This window comes from Mustela nivalis (assembly GCF_964662115.1).
Source record: "Mustela nivalis genome assembly, contig: HAP1_SCAFFOLD_681, whole genome shotgun sequence".
NCBI lineage: Eukaryota > Metazoa > Chordata > Mammalia > Carnivora > Mustelidae > Mustela > Mustela nivalis.
This window is the reverse complement of record NW_028135982.1, coordinates 250366-262419: the sequence shown is the minus strand read 5'-3', so window position 1 is coordinate 262419 and position 12054 is coordinate 250366. Positions and strand designations below refer to the sequence as shown.

Below are 12054 nucleotides of genomic sequence, written 5' to 3'. Positions count from 1 at the left end.
CTCGACGGTAGCGGCCCCCGCGCCTTTCTTGGCGGAGGCAGGCGGAGGCGGGCCTGCGGCGTCCTCTTTCATTGGCTGGGCAGGGGCGTTGCCATGTTGGAGGAAGTAGTGCCTTCTGTGTGGTGGAAACGGCGTGGCTTCACTGGTAGCGTCGGGGAGCGCAGCCTCCTACCTTTCCTCCTCGCTCGAGTGTCGGTGCTGAGAGGCGGCGGCCAGCGGGATGGAGAGAAGTAGGATGAACCTGCCCAAGGGGCCGGACATGCTCTGCTTCGACGAGGACGAGTTCATGAAGGTGCACGCCTGGGCTCTGCTCCCCAGAGCCGGGTAGTGGGTGGCCTGCCCTCCTTGGCCCTCCGGGGCCTCTCCTCGGGCTTCTCCTGCGGGCTTCCTGGGCTGTCCCCGCCCCGGACGGGTCCTCGGTGGGGACCTCACTGTACTTCGCAGTGAGTCTCTTGGCCTCGGGTGGGCTAGGTGCAGCCTGGAGAAAGCACTCCTGTGAAATCGTGCACATTGAATGAAAAGGCCTGAAAGTTCAGGGCAAGTGGTTTTGAGCTAAACGTAAAAGCCCCGGACCCGTAGGACCCGCCTCTGGTACCGTGCAGCACAGTCAGACCGCCGCTCCCCCGGCCTGACAGAAGCCTCCCAGTGCCTTGTGCCTAGAAGCTGAGCGACTGTGCGTTGAACACATCTCTGAACACACGTACTTACCAGGAATGGGGTCAAAAAGGCACTTAACCTAACGTTTATGCCTGACTTTCATCTTAAGCTCCCGGAATGAGAAATCTGAAAGACTGTACTGTCCTTACTGGTTCTGGTCCAGTACTACAAAGCATACCAAGCTCCTTTTCGAAAGTTGCCCTACTTCTCTTGGTGAGGTCAGCCTGAAGCTGGCAGCAGATAACTGTAGGACATAAACTTACAGAATAGAAATTTAAACTGAAAAGACTTTACTGACAGGAAAGGTTTATCAGACATAGCCTTGAAAATGTCCCAAGGTTTGAATCAGAGCCAGGAGGAGCTTTATCTGTTTTCTGTATCCCTCTGGATCTGTACTTAAACTATCAAAACGTATATGTTTAATTTCTAAGGATTGGGATTTAGTAGCTGGTTTCAGTGTTAAAAAGTTTTGGCTCTGTAGGTACCTAAAATTCTGAAAAGAGTTTGAATTTCTTACTTTTTTATGGCTTCAAGTCATAATATGTTTTTTTCTTTTTTGGGTTAACCAGCTAGTTCCTTTTTGATACTTGCATTCAGATCACATCTCCCAAACTCTGGCTTTATAAGTGCTTATGTCTGGATCCTCTGCGGTGTGGCCATATCATTTTTAATATGTAGGGATGCCTAGACGAAGGTATATTGTACTCTTGTTCTTGTATGGTGATGTTAAGCCACTGTAATAAAAGGTGTAAATTGAATGGAGTGTCTGAAGGAGAGCACAGAGTGAATTCTCGGATCCAGAAACCTTTTGTTAATGAAGGACACGTGACGAGGAGAGAGGTCATTGGAAGAAGAAAAGGCACAGACACAGACTTAAAGAATCTCAAAGCACGGAAGTCTCTTTAGCTTGTCTGTCTTTGGACTTCGTCAGGCTTTCTTTGGGCCTAACACTAGCATTTTCTCGCACTTGCTCGCCCCGCCATCTTTCTCACTCTGAGCTGACAGAATGCCTTTGGTCAAAGCAGCTTCGGAAAATAGAAATCTCAAAATAGCAGTTCTAAAGTAGGACTTAGAGGTAGGAAGAGAGCAAACTGGGAAAGTGGCTAGAATGCCAGCAATTCCATATTCTTTCAAGGCTCTGACATTTCTGAATATAATGTACAATTTGTAGTGTTAATGAACGTGACCCCTTCATACATAGAAGGAAAATACATGGAACAGCTGTTCTGTGTAAAGTGGTATTGATCTTCTATGTGGGAGCTGGAGATAAAGGTTATTTGCAATTTGTGTTTCCCTCAGAGAGATGTTTTGTTAAGTTACAGTTCCGAGGCAGAAATGAGTGGAGAGCTTGCTGTCGGGGTTGTATTTCTACGTAGGTGTCTTGTTTGGCACATTTTGGAATGAGACTGGGATGGTAGAAAGGGAGATGGGGTGGGGCTGCGGGTTGCACCTTGGACACTGCATACATTGAGGGGTCCACGTTGATGCAGTCTTCACGGTAGAGCTGCAGTCAGGTTTACAGCAGGAAGTTGCATGGTCATATCTGTTGAGTTCGAGCTGACTGGTGGCAGGAGACTACTTAAAAAGTCATGTTTATGAGATCTAATGAGAAATAGAAGGGGAAAGGTATGCAAAAGAGGTAGGTGATCAAAGTGCAGGAATGGCAGATGGGGAAGGGTCACCTGGGGCAGAGGCACTGGCAACATCATACTTTGTCGGCTTAGAAATACGAAAATCCTTTGGGTTGACAGCCAATTAAGAGATGAGAAGGACATAAGGTATTGGTAGTAGGGGGAGAAAGTGGAATAACAGATAAATTAGACCATTTACATGGGTGTGCTATTGACATCACATGTAGCCTTCCTCTTCCAACTCAACATATGACTTCATCTCCAGTCGTACAGAAAAATTAGCAGCCATCCCACGGGACCTCCTCCATCCTGCTGATCATGATCCCATTCTTGTATTTGTCCCCTTCTCCTCCTCGCCTGGTACGGGGAGGGGCTCTCCTTCCTCCTTGGGTTCAGTCTCCACTCTGGCTCGGAGTCCATGCCCTCCCGCCCTTCCGGGAGCCTGCGAGGATCCTCTCCCCTGCACTCCTTCCCATCATGTGCTCCTGTTTGATTCTCTCCCACTTGACTGCCCCACCTCTAGGTATTGCCCTGTTACTGTCGCGCATCACAGCCAGTGCTCAGGGGTTGACTTGACTTTCCCACCTTCCACCCTTCAGGCCCTGTCGTTCCACTAAAGAGTTCTTACCAAAACCGTTTCTAAGTCAGCGGACCCAACCTTTCTCTGTCTCCTTACTTGACATCGCAGTAGACCAAATGCTCTGCATTGCTTCCTGTCTTTCTTCTACCTCTCTGATGTGTCTCCTGTGCAAAGTCATGCTCCTGGTAGCCACTGAATGCTAATTATGGGCTCAGCCCCGTGTTCCTTTCTTTCCCTAGATGACTTTTTGTGCAGCTTCATGACCACCTATCAGCAGGTAAGGCAGATTTCTGTCTCTGGCCCACACGCCTCCTGAGCACCAGTTCTGTGTATCGGACTTGCTGACCTTTCTTCTCGGATGTGTCTGTGGCCCCTCAGACTCATCAGGTTCAAGACGGAATTCATGAGCACCTCCTCCACTGAAAACCACCTTTCTTATTCTATTGCCTCTCTCAGTAAACACTTCATCCGTTTAGCCTGGAGTCGGGAAACCAGAAGTCAACTCCTACTCTGTCACCTTTCCAAAATCTAGTCTGTCACACCAAGTCCTGTGGATTTCGCTTCCTAAACCTCTTGAGTCCATATACATCTTTCCATCTCTTCTCGTACCTTTGCAGTGCGCCCTTGCCATCACACCGTAGAAGCTTCTCACCCAGTCTCCATGTGCCTTCCTTGTCTTTCTGGCCCCTGGTCTACACTGCAGGCAAGCCACTCTTGTCAGAATGCGGATGTGATCTTGTATGTACCAGGTGACTGGTCAGTCCACCAGCTCTTGGAAAACTATTTTCCCATGCACTCAAACGTATTTCAAAGAGAATCAGTCCCCCATGGGGTAGTTTTCCTTGGTAGACAGTTTCTTTCGGTGCTGAGCCAGTCTGCCTCCTTCGAACTTCTCTGTGTCAGTTCCTCTCTGGAACTTGTGGCTTCGTTGGCACCCCGGGTAGGCACTTGAAGACCTTTTCCATGAGAAGTGAAGGCAGGAGCCCTCTGGACGGTGAATGTATGTACCCTCATGTTCCATAGGTAAAAGAACCGTGTGTGGGGGTGGGGGGTAAGTCCTTGAGGCTCCTCCCTGTTCTAATTGGGTGAACTGGGAATTTTGAGACAGGCAGCAGGTCCTGTGTGTCCTTGTTTGCAGGGAGCATGCATTCTGATGGACAAAACGGAAAAGGGGAAGAATGAGCAGCTGCTCAGATCTGTTTGTACTGTGCTCGCTGATTAGCTGTGACCTGCAGATGTGGGTCCCATTCTCGACTCTGCTCTCTGCCTGCTTATGTCTGACTTGGGGCAAATCACTCGCCTCCAACCTTCTGTTTGCTTGTTAGTATAATGAGGTGGTGCTTATCTATGTGATCTTTGCCAGCTCCTCTGAAAAGACTCCAGTCCATTCTGGCTTGCAGATAAGGAAACTGAGGCCTGAGGTGTGATGACTTCCTTTAAAGCCACACAGCTAGTTGGGGCCAATCACAGGCCAGATCTCCTGACCCCCACGCATCAGTCCTTGGAAATCCTACTGTAATATGTTCCTTTCCAGAGGCCACAGGTGGGAACTGAGGGAAGTGGGACAATCAGAACATTAAGAATAGCGCAGAAGATGGCACAATGTCCGCATGCCTTGGCACCTGCATTTCACCAATAGGGCCACCTCTTACCTTAGAAGAAGTTCCCACAGGGCTGGTGATCTGGATGCCTGGCCTGGAGCTTAGCTACGGTAAATGGGACCAGAGGGAAGTGATGGCTGTTTGAGGTGGACTTTGTTGACGGCGGCTGGAGATAGCAGCTGACAGAGGAGGAAGAGGGAAGAGTGACAGATGACAGATAGCCGCAGGCCCGCAGGTCAGCCACTGTTGCCCAGGGTCACCCATCCCCAGGAGCTGTCTTCGTATCACAGGAGCTTAGTGCTTACCCTGTGGGTTCTTAGTTCAATGTCACGTCTTGATGACAAGATTCCATTCTCTTCCGCATCAGTTTGAGACAGACATCGTAATGAAATTCTAATTATCCAAATATGGAATGTAAGCCTGGAACTCATTTTATAGAGATATTTTCTTATGTGAACTACTTTCCCTGATGATAGAGGAGTTGTGACGATGTAACATCAGATATAGTTTATCTGATTGGCACTTGTAAGTGGGGTTCCCGGCAAAAAAGAACTGTTTTTTTGTTGTTGTTGTCCTCCCTTTTGATCTTTTCCATTCCTTTTTTTTTTTTTTTTTAATCTTGTGAGCGGTCATCTGATTTATAAAAAGATGCAACAAAAAGTAAAATGGTACAAGATAATCAGTTTCAAAACATAAAAAATGAGTGTCTTTTGCCATAGCTCAGAACAGAGGAACTGGGTAAGGAGAATTGCTTGTATGAACTGGCAACAGGAAAAGTTGGTAAAGGAGAGCTGAGGAACTCTATTAAGACATAGGAGTGAGGGGCTCCATCATCATCTGGCATTCGCTCAGTGTCGTCTGTATGGTTAGAGATGTCCATAATGGGAACTCCAGCAATCTTCTGGGTCTGGGTCAGCTGATGCCACAGTGTAACACTCTGAATTACTTCCGTACTGAGCAGTCATCTGCATAGTTTGTCTTGTGTGTACGTGATGATCGTTTGAATCTTGGCTCTTTCACAATCCTTAGAGCCTCTTGATACTTTCACCCCGGTTTCTCAGTTTCAGCCATTACACAGTCAGTTGTACAACTGGTACACTTGGCACACAGCCCGTCCATCATTGACTGGTCAAGTTTGGCCTAAATAGAAAAGTTGATAAAGTCGGTACCAACCAGGATGTGGTAAGTTGGCCCAGCTGTGTGTTTATATTGGAAAAAGCAGGAGGGATGTTGGGGGACTTCTCTTTCCTTGAGTGCATGGGATCCTTCTTTTCTTTCTTTTTAGGTTTTAATCTGTCCTTCTCTCGGAGAAGGATCTCAGAGCTAAGCATTCGCTTCCCGGTCACATACTTTCTTGTTTTCTCTTGCTTCCCCATGTTCACACCATGCCCATTTCTCCTTGCTTTTGATTTTCTAATTCACTCTTTGTAGTACCATAAAACTTATTTAAATAAAATGTTGGCCTACTAAGTTATTGATTATTAGTAAGTTCTTTGTTCAAAATTTGAGAGCAAGAAGTATTATGTAAATATATCTTTTTGTTATTTAACTAGTCTTACAACATTTAGCATCAAATTTCTTGAAACATTTAAACAAATTAATCACAAACTGGGGCTTGGGCTCTTTCTTTTTTTTTTTTTTTTAAGTAATCTCTATACCCAACATGGGACTTGAACTCAGAACCCTGAGATCAAGACCTGCACGCTCCAGTGACTGAATGAGCCAGGTGCCCTTTGTGCTTTTTGTTTTTAAGTTCCTCAGGTGAGGGGCTGCCTTAGTGGCTCAGAGGGTTAAGCTTCTGCCTTCAGCTCAGGTCATGGTCTCAGGGTCCTGGGATCGAGCCCTGCATGGGACACTCTGCTCAGCATGGAGCATGATTCCCTCCCTCTCTGCCTACTTGTGATCTCTCTGTGTGTCAAATAAATAAATAAAATCTTAAAAAAAAAAAAGTTCCTTAAGTGATTCTAATGTGTGATCAGTGTTGAGAACTCTAGCACGGGATAATTCCTTTAAATAGCTCAAGAAATTAATTTTGAAAAGCGAACTAAAAGCCTACATAGATTATGATTGGTGTTAAATTGAGGGGAAAAAAGAGATAAAGAGAAGAAATCAGCTGGAACAGAGTGTAATTAGGTACTCAAATATTTGTTAGATGGATAAATACATTTACGGAATGTAGAGGATTTTTTTGTCTCTTCATAAATATGTCAAATGGGTATATTAATTCAAGAAAGGAGTTTGATATAAAATTGATGAAAATGTTAGAAGTTTTTTAGAATTTCAGTGTTACTATTTCATGATGCTTTTAAGATGATCTCTCTGTAGATGGTGGGAAGATCTTGTTAGCATATGTTTTTAATTTCTCAAGCTTGAATAATTTAGTCACTGAACAAAGATTTAGAATGAGTTTTGGGAGACACAAGTCCTAGATTATGTCCCCACCTAGCTGGGTCAGAGATTTGAGAGCAGGGGCTGGAGGGAAGAGCTCCAAGGACATTTTTGTATACATGCTGATACCTTGGGCGGGAACACTCTTCCCACACTTCCTGTGGCTAGCCCCCTTGTGTCATTTGGATTCAACTCATTGTTCTATATTTTCTGGTTCATCCAAGTTAAAATACATCCCATTTGTCACTCAGACCTTTACTGTGTCCTGTTTTCTTTTTAGCTGTGATCACTATTCATTAATCACTATTTGATCACTGTTCATTAATATAATGTTTGTTTACATATTTATTTTCTCATTTCTGCATTAGAATATCTGCTCCTTAAAAGCAGAGACCTTGTCTTTTCTTTTCATGACTATGTCCCCAGGTCTTAGAGCAGAGCTGGAGTTGCATGATAAATATTTGAGGAATATTTATGGCATATACAGGGACATTTATTCATCTCTGTTGTCCATTGTTTTCAAGAATGGTTGGAAACACACACATACGTGAGCTCACACAATCTTTCTATGTCTTTCAACCCCTATGTAGTGTGCAGATTAGTGCTTAACTATTTTGGCTTTTTGTCTCGATGAAATGGGACATGTTTCAGGGCAGAGCTCATAAATTTCATATGCCCTCTTAGTACTTCTCATCATTACAGAGTGATGCTTCTGGGGGATTCTGCTTCTCGTGGAGATAGTATATAGTGATTTTATAAGTCCATGTATCTGGGAAGGAGTGTTTTACTTCTTGGCAGCTTAGAGAACTTCAATCTTTCCAAATTCCATGTAATTTTCATAGCATTAAAGCTACTAATTTCAGATTATTGGTAAGTTTTAAATGATTAATTCCCAGGTTACTTTGAATTAGTCTTTGTTTGCCATCCCTGATTGCAGCTAGTTAGTAAAGTAGCTAAACTTTTAAACTCTACTTGGTTTTAATTTTGAGTGATGTTACTGCTTCTCTCATGGTTAATGGTTCTTAATTACCTGCAGCTTGTCTGGTTTGCTCATTTATTTTCCTGTGTTCCAACACCTCTTGTGATCTCCCAACTTCTGGCCTTTTGGGGGATTTGTACTTGAACTGGGTTCAGATAGGAAATACCCCTGAGTACAAAGAGAAGATATTTTTCTTCTAACTTCACTATCTCCTATTATTAATGTATTACATTGTTGTGGTACATGTGTTACAACTGATGAACCAGCATTGATACAGTATTAATTAATAATCCATGGTTTACATTAGGGTTCACTCCTCTTTCTAAAGTTCTGTGGGTTTTGACAAATGTATGTTATTTACCTACTGTTGGTATCTTACAGCCTAGTTTCATTGCCTTGAAAAACCCTGTATCTCATCTATTTGTTTCTTCTCCTCTCTCTGCACCCTCTTCGCTCACCCCTCAGCCCAGGATCTTTGGACTGTCTAGAGTTTTACCTTTTCAGAGGCACCTGGCTGGCTTAGTTGCTAGGGCATCTGACTCTTGATCTCGGGGTTGTGAGTTCTAGCCACCACATTGGGTATAGAGATGACCTAAAAAATAAATAAAAATAAAAATTTTGGTTAATTTTTACCTTTTCCAGAATGCCATAGAGTTGGAATCATATAGTATTTAGCCTTTGAGACTGGTCTTTCACTTAGCAATATGCATTTAAGGTTCTTCAAAGTCTTGTGGCTTAATAATTCATCTTTTAATTGTCGAATAATCCGTTGTGTGGGTGTGGCACAGTGTACCTGTTCACCTACTGAAGGAGATTGGATTGCTTCCAAGTTTTGGCACTTCAGAGAATAAAGCTGCTGTAAACATCCGTGTGCAGGTTTTTGTGTGGACACAAGTTTTAAGATCTTTTGGGTAAATACAAAGGAGCACAATTACTGATCTTATAGTGAGAATGTGTTTAGTTCTGTGAGAAATTGCCAAGCTGTCTCACACAGTGCCTACCATTTTGCATTCTGACCAAACAGTGAATGAGAGTTCGGTTGTCCCACATCCTTGCTAGCATTTGGTATTACTAGTGCTTTGGATTTTTTATATTCTACATGATATGTAATAGTACCTTGTTTAAATTGCAATTTCTTAATGACATACAAAGTTGAACATCTTTTCAGATCCTTTTTTTTTCTTTTTTTAAAGATTCTATTTATTTATTAACAGCACAAGCACACCGAGAGGTAGCAGCAGGCAGCGGGAGAGGAAAAAAAGCAGGCTCCTCTCTGCCGGGGGCCCAGTGTGGGGTTCAGTCCCAGGACCTGAGCTAAAGGCAGATGCTTAACTGACTGGGTTTCCTAGCCACCGCTCTTTTCACATTTTTAAATTAGGTTTGATTTCTTGTTGCTACTAAGACATCTTTATATTATATTTCTTATTTTAAGTCCTTTCCCATGGATGTGTTTTGCAAATATTTTCTCTACTCTGTGACTGGTCTTTTCATTCTCTCTCTCTTTTTTTTTAAAGATTTTATTTATTTATTTGTCAGAGAGAGAGCGAGCGAGATGAGCACAGGCAGACAGTGGAAGGCAGAGTCAGAGGGTGAAGCTGGCTCCCTGCGGAGCAAGGATCCCGAAGTGGGACTCGGTCCCAGGACGCTGGTATCATGACCTGAGCGGAAGGCAGCTGCTTAACCAACTGAGCCACCCAGGCGTCCCGTCTTTTCATTCTCTTAACAGTGTCTTTTACAGAGAAGTTTAATTTTAACAAAGTCCCTCTCGTCCATTTTTTTCTTTCGTAGATCATGCTTTTGGTTTTATATCTGAAAAGTCATTGCCAAATCCAAGGATCCCTACATTTTTTTTTTTATGTCATCTTTAAGAAGTTTTGCATTTTACATTAGGTTTTGTGAAAGGTGTGAAAAGTTTGTTTTTATTCTTTTCATTTGTTTGTTTTGTCTTATCAATGTCCCATTGTTCGGTTCCATTTGTTGAAGACTGTCCTTGCCATTGAGTTGCCTTTGCCTGTGTGTGTGGATGTTGTTCTGGGCTTTCCACTCTGTTCCAAGCACCTGTCTCTTTTGCCAGGCACCTTCTGTCTTAATCAGTATAGCTTTAATAGTAAGTCTTGAGATTGGGTGGTGGCAGTCCTCAATTTCCTTTTTCCCCCCGCACTTTAATATTTTGTTGACTACTCTGGGACTCTTGGTTTTCCAGTTTTCCATCCAAATTTTAGAGTCAACATGTTGGTATCCACAGAATAACTTCCTGGCATTTTGATTGGGATTGCATTGAGTCTGTCGATCAGTTTGGGAAGAACTGACCTCTTAACAGTATTGAGTGTTCTTACCCAAGATTATAGACTTTCTTTCCACCTCACATCTTACCTTGCTTGTTATCTTTCATCAGAATTTTATACTTTTTCTCATATAGATCTTGTGCATATTTTGTTAGATTTGCACCTAAGTATTAATTTTTTTTGGTATGCTAATGTAAATGGTCTTGTGTTTTTAACTTCAAATTCCACTTGTACATTGCTGGTATATACGAAAGCAATTGACTTTTTAAATTTTTTAATTAAAATTCAATCTCGTTAACATATAGTGTACTTTTAGTTTCATGGTTAGAATTTCGTGATTCATTGGTTGCATACAACACCCAGAGCTCATCCGAACAAGTGCCCTCCTTAATACCCCTCACCCAGTTACCCCAACTTTCCCCTCTCCAGTAACCCTCAGTTTGTTTCCTGTAGTTAAGTCTCTTGTGATTTGCCTCCCTGTCTGTTTCTATTTTTCCTTCCCTTCTCCTATATTCATCTGTTGTTTCTTAAGTTCCACATGTGACTGAAACTATATGGTATTTGTCTTCCTCTAGTTCCATCCATGTCCTTGCAAATGGCAAGATTTTGTTCTTTTTGATGGCTGAGTAATGTGTGTATGTGTGTCTGTATACCACATCTTCTTTATCCATTCATCTGTTGATGGACATCTGGGCTCTTTCAATAGTTTGACTATAAACATTGGGGTGCTTTTGCCCCTTCAAATCACTTTGTGTACTTTGGATAAACATCTAATAGGGCAATTGCTAAGTCGTTGGGTTGTTATATTTTTAACTTTTTGAGGAGCCTCCATACTGTTTTCCAGAGTTGCATTCCCACCAACAGTGTAGGAGGATTCCCCTTTCTCCACATCCTCGCCAACATCTGTTGTTTCCTGACTTGTTAATTTTAGCCATTTTGACTGATGTTAGGTGGTGTCTCATTGTGGTTTTGATTTGTATTTCCCTGATGCTGAGTGATGTGGAGCTCTTTTTCATGTGTCTGTTGGCCATTTGGATGTCTTCTTTGGTCTGTTCATGTCTTCTGTCCATTTCTTGACTGGATTTTTTTGTTTTTTGGATGTTGAGTTTGATAAGTTCTTTATAAATTTTGAATACTGGCCCTTTGTCTGATACATCATTGGAAAGCAATTGACTTCTGTATTTTAACTGTGTATTGTGCAGACTTGCTTATAATCACTTGACTAGTTTCAGGAGGGTGTGGGTGTGGGGTATGAAATCTTTGTATTTTCTGTAGACAGTCATGTCATCTGTGAACAAAGTTTTATTCTTTCCCAGGTTGTATACCTTTTGTTTCCTTTTCTTACCTTATTTCATTAGTTGGGCCTTCCAGTATAGTATTGAATAGTAGTAGGAGGAGGGACATCCTTGCCTTGATTCCCTGTCTTCTATTTTCTCAGTATTAATATCATGTTAGCTGTGGATTTTTGGAGATATTCTTTATCTAGTTGAGGAAGTCCTCCTAATCCTAGTTCCTGAGGGTTAATAATGAAGAGGTGTGGATTTTGTTAAATGATTTTTTTCCTCCCTTCATTGATATGATCATGTGATTTTTTTTTCTGTTGATATGATGGATCACTTTGATATTCTAATGTTGAACATTTTCTAATGTTGCATACCTGGAATAAATCCTACATGAACCTGGTGTATAATTTTTTAATATAGTGTTTGCTTTTATTTGCTAATTTTTGTTGAAGATTTTTGTGTCTGTGTTCATGAGAGATACTAGTTTGTAGTTCCTTTTCTTGTAGTACTGGTTTTGGTGTCAGGGTAATAATGATCTCCTAGAATGATTTAGGAAGTATTCCTTCTAGTTTTACTTTCTGGAAGAGATTTTAGAGAATTGTGTATTATTCCATAAATGTTTGGTTGAATTTACAGTGATTGGGATTGTT

General features: G+C 42.3%; 1 protein-coding gene, 1 long non-coding RNA gene and 1 pseudogene across 3 annotated transcripts in view; 2 read left to right on the top strand and 1 right to left on the bottom strand.

The window, feature by feature from the left end:
* Positions 1–220: 220 nt before the first annotated feature.
* LOC309857380 (conserved oligomeric Golgi complex subunit 2-like) overlaps positions 221–12054 on the top strand; it is a gene marked incomplete at its 5' end in the record, with an annotated part of 224882 nt that continues 213048 nt past the window's right edge. Inside the window, one exon of the mRNA XM_082750097.1 lies at positions 221–292. Coding sequence (XP_082606223.1) covers positions 221–292 — 72 coding nt within the window. The remainder of the gene's footprint in view (positions 293–12054) is intronic.
* The window catches only part of LOC309857382, a 28644-nt gene continuing 16888 nt past the window's right edge, over positions 299–12054 (top strand). Inside the window, exon 1 of the long non-coding RNA XR_014307671.1 lies at positions 299–700. This is a non-coding gene — a long non-coding RNA (uncharacterized lncRNA). The remainder of the gene's footprint in view (positions 701–12054) is intronic.
* Positions 5102–6611, bottom strand: LOC309857386 (rRNA-processing protein FCF1 homolog pseudogene; annotated as a pseudogene). Its single transcript has one exon. The product of its transcript is annotated as an rRNA-processing protein FCF1 homolog pseudogene (transcript).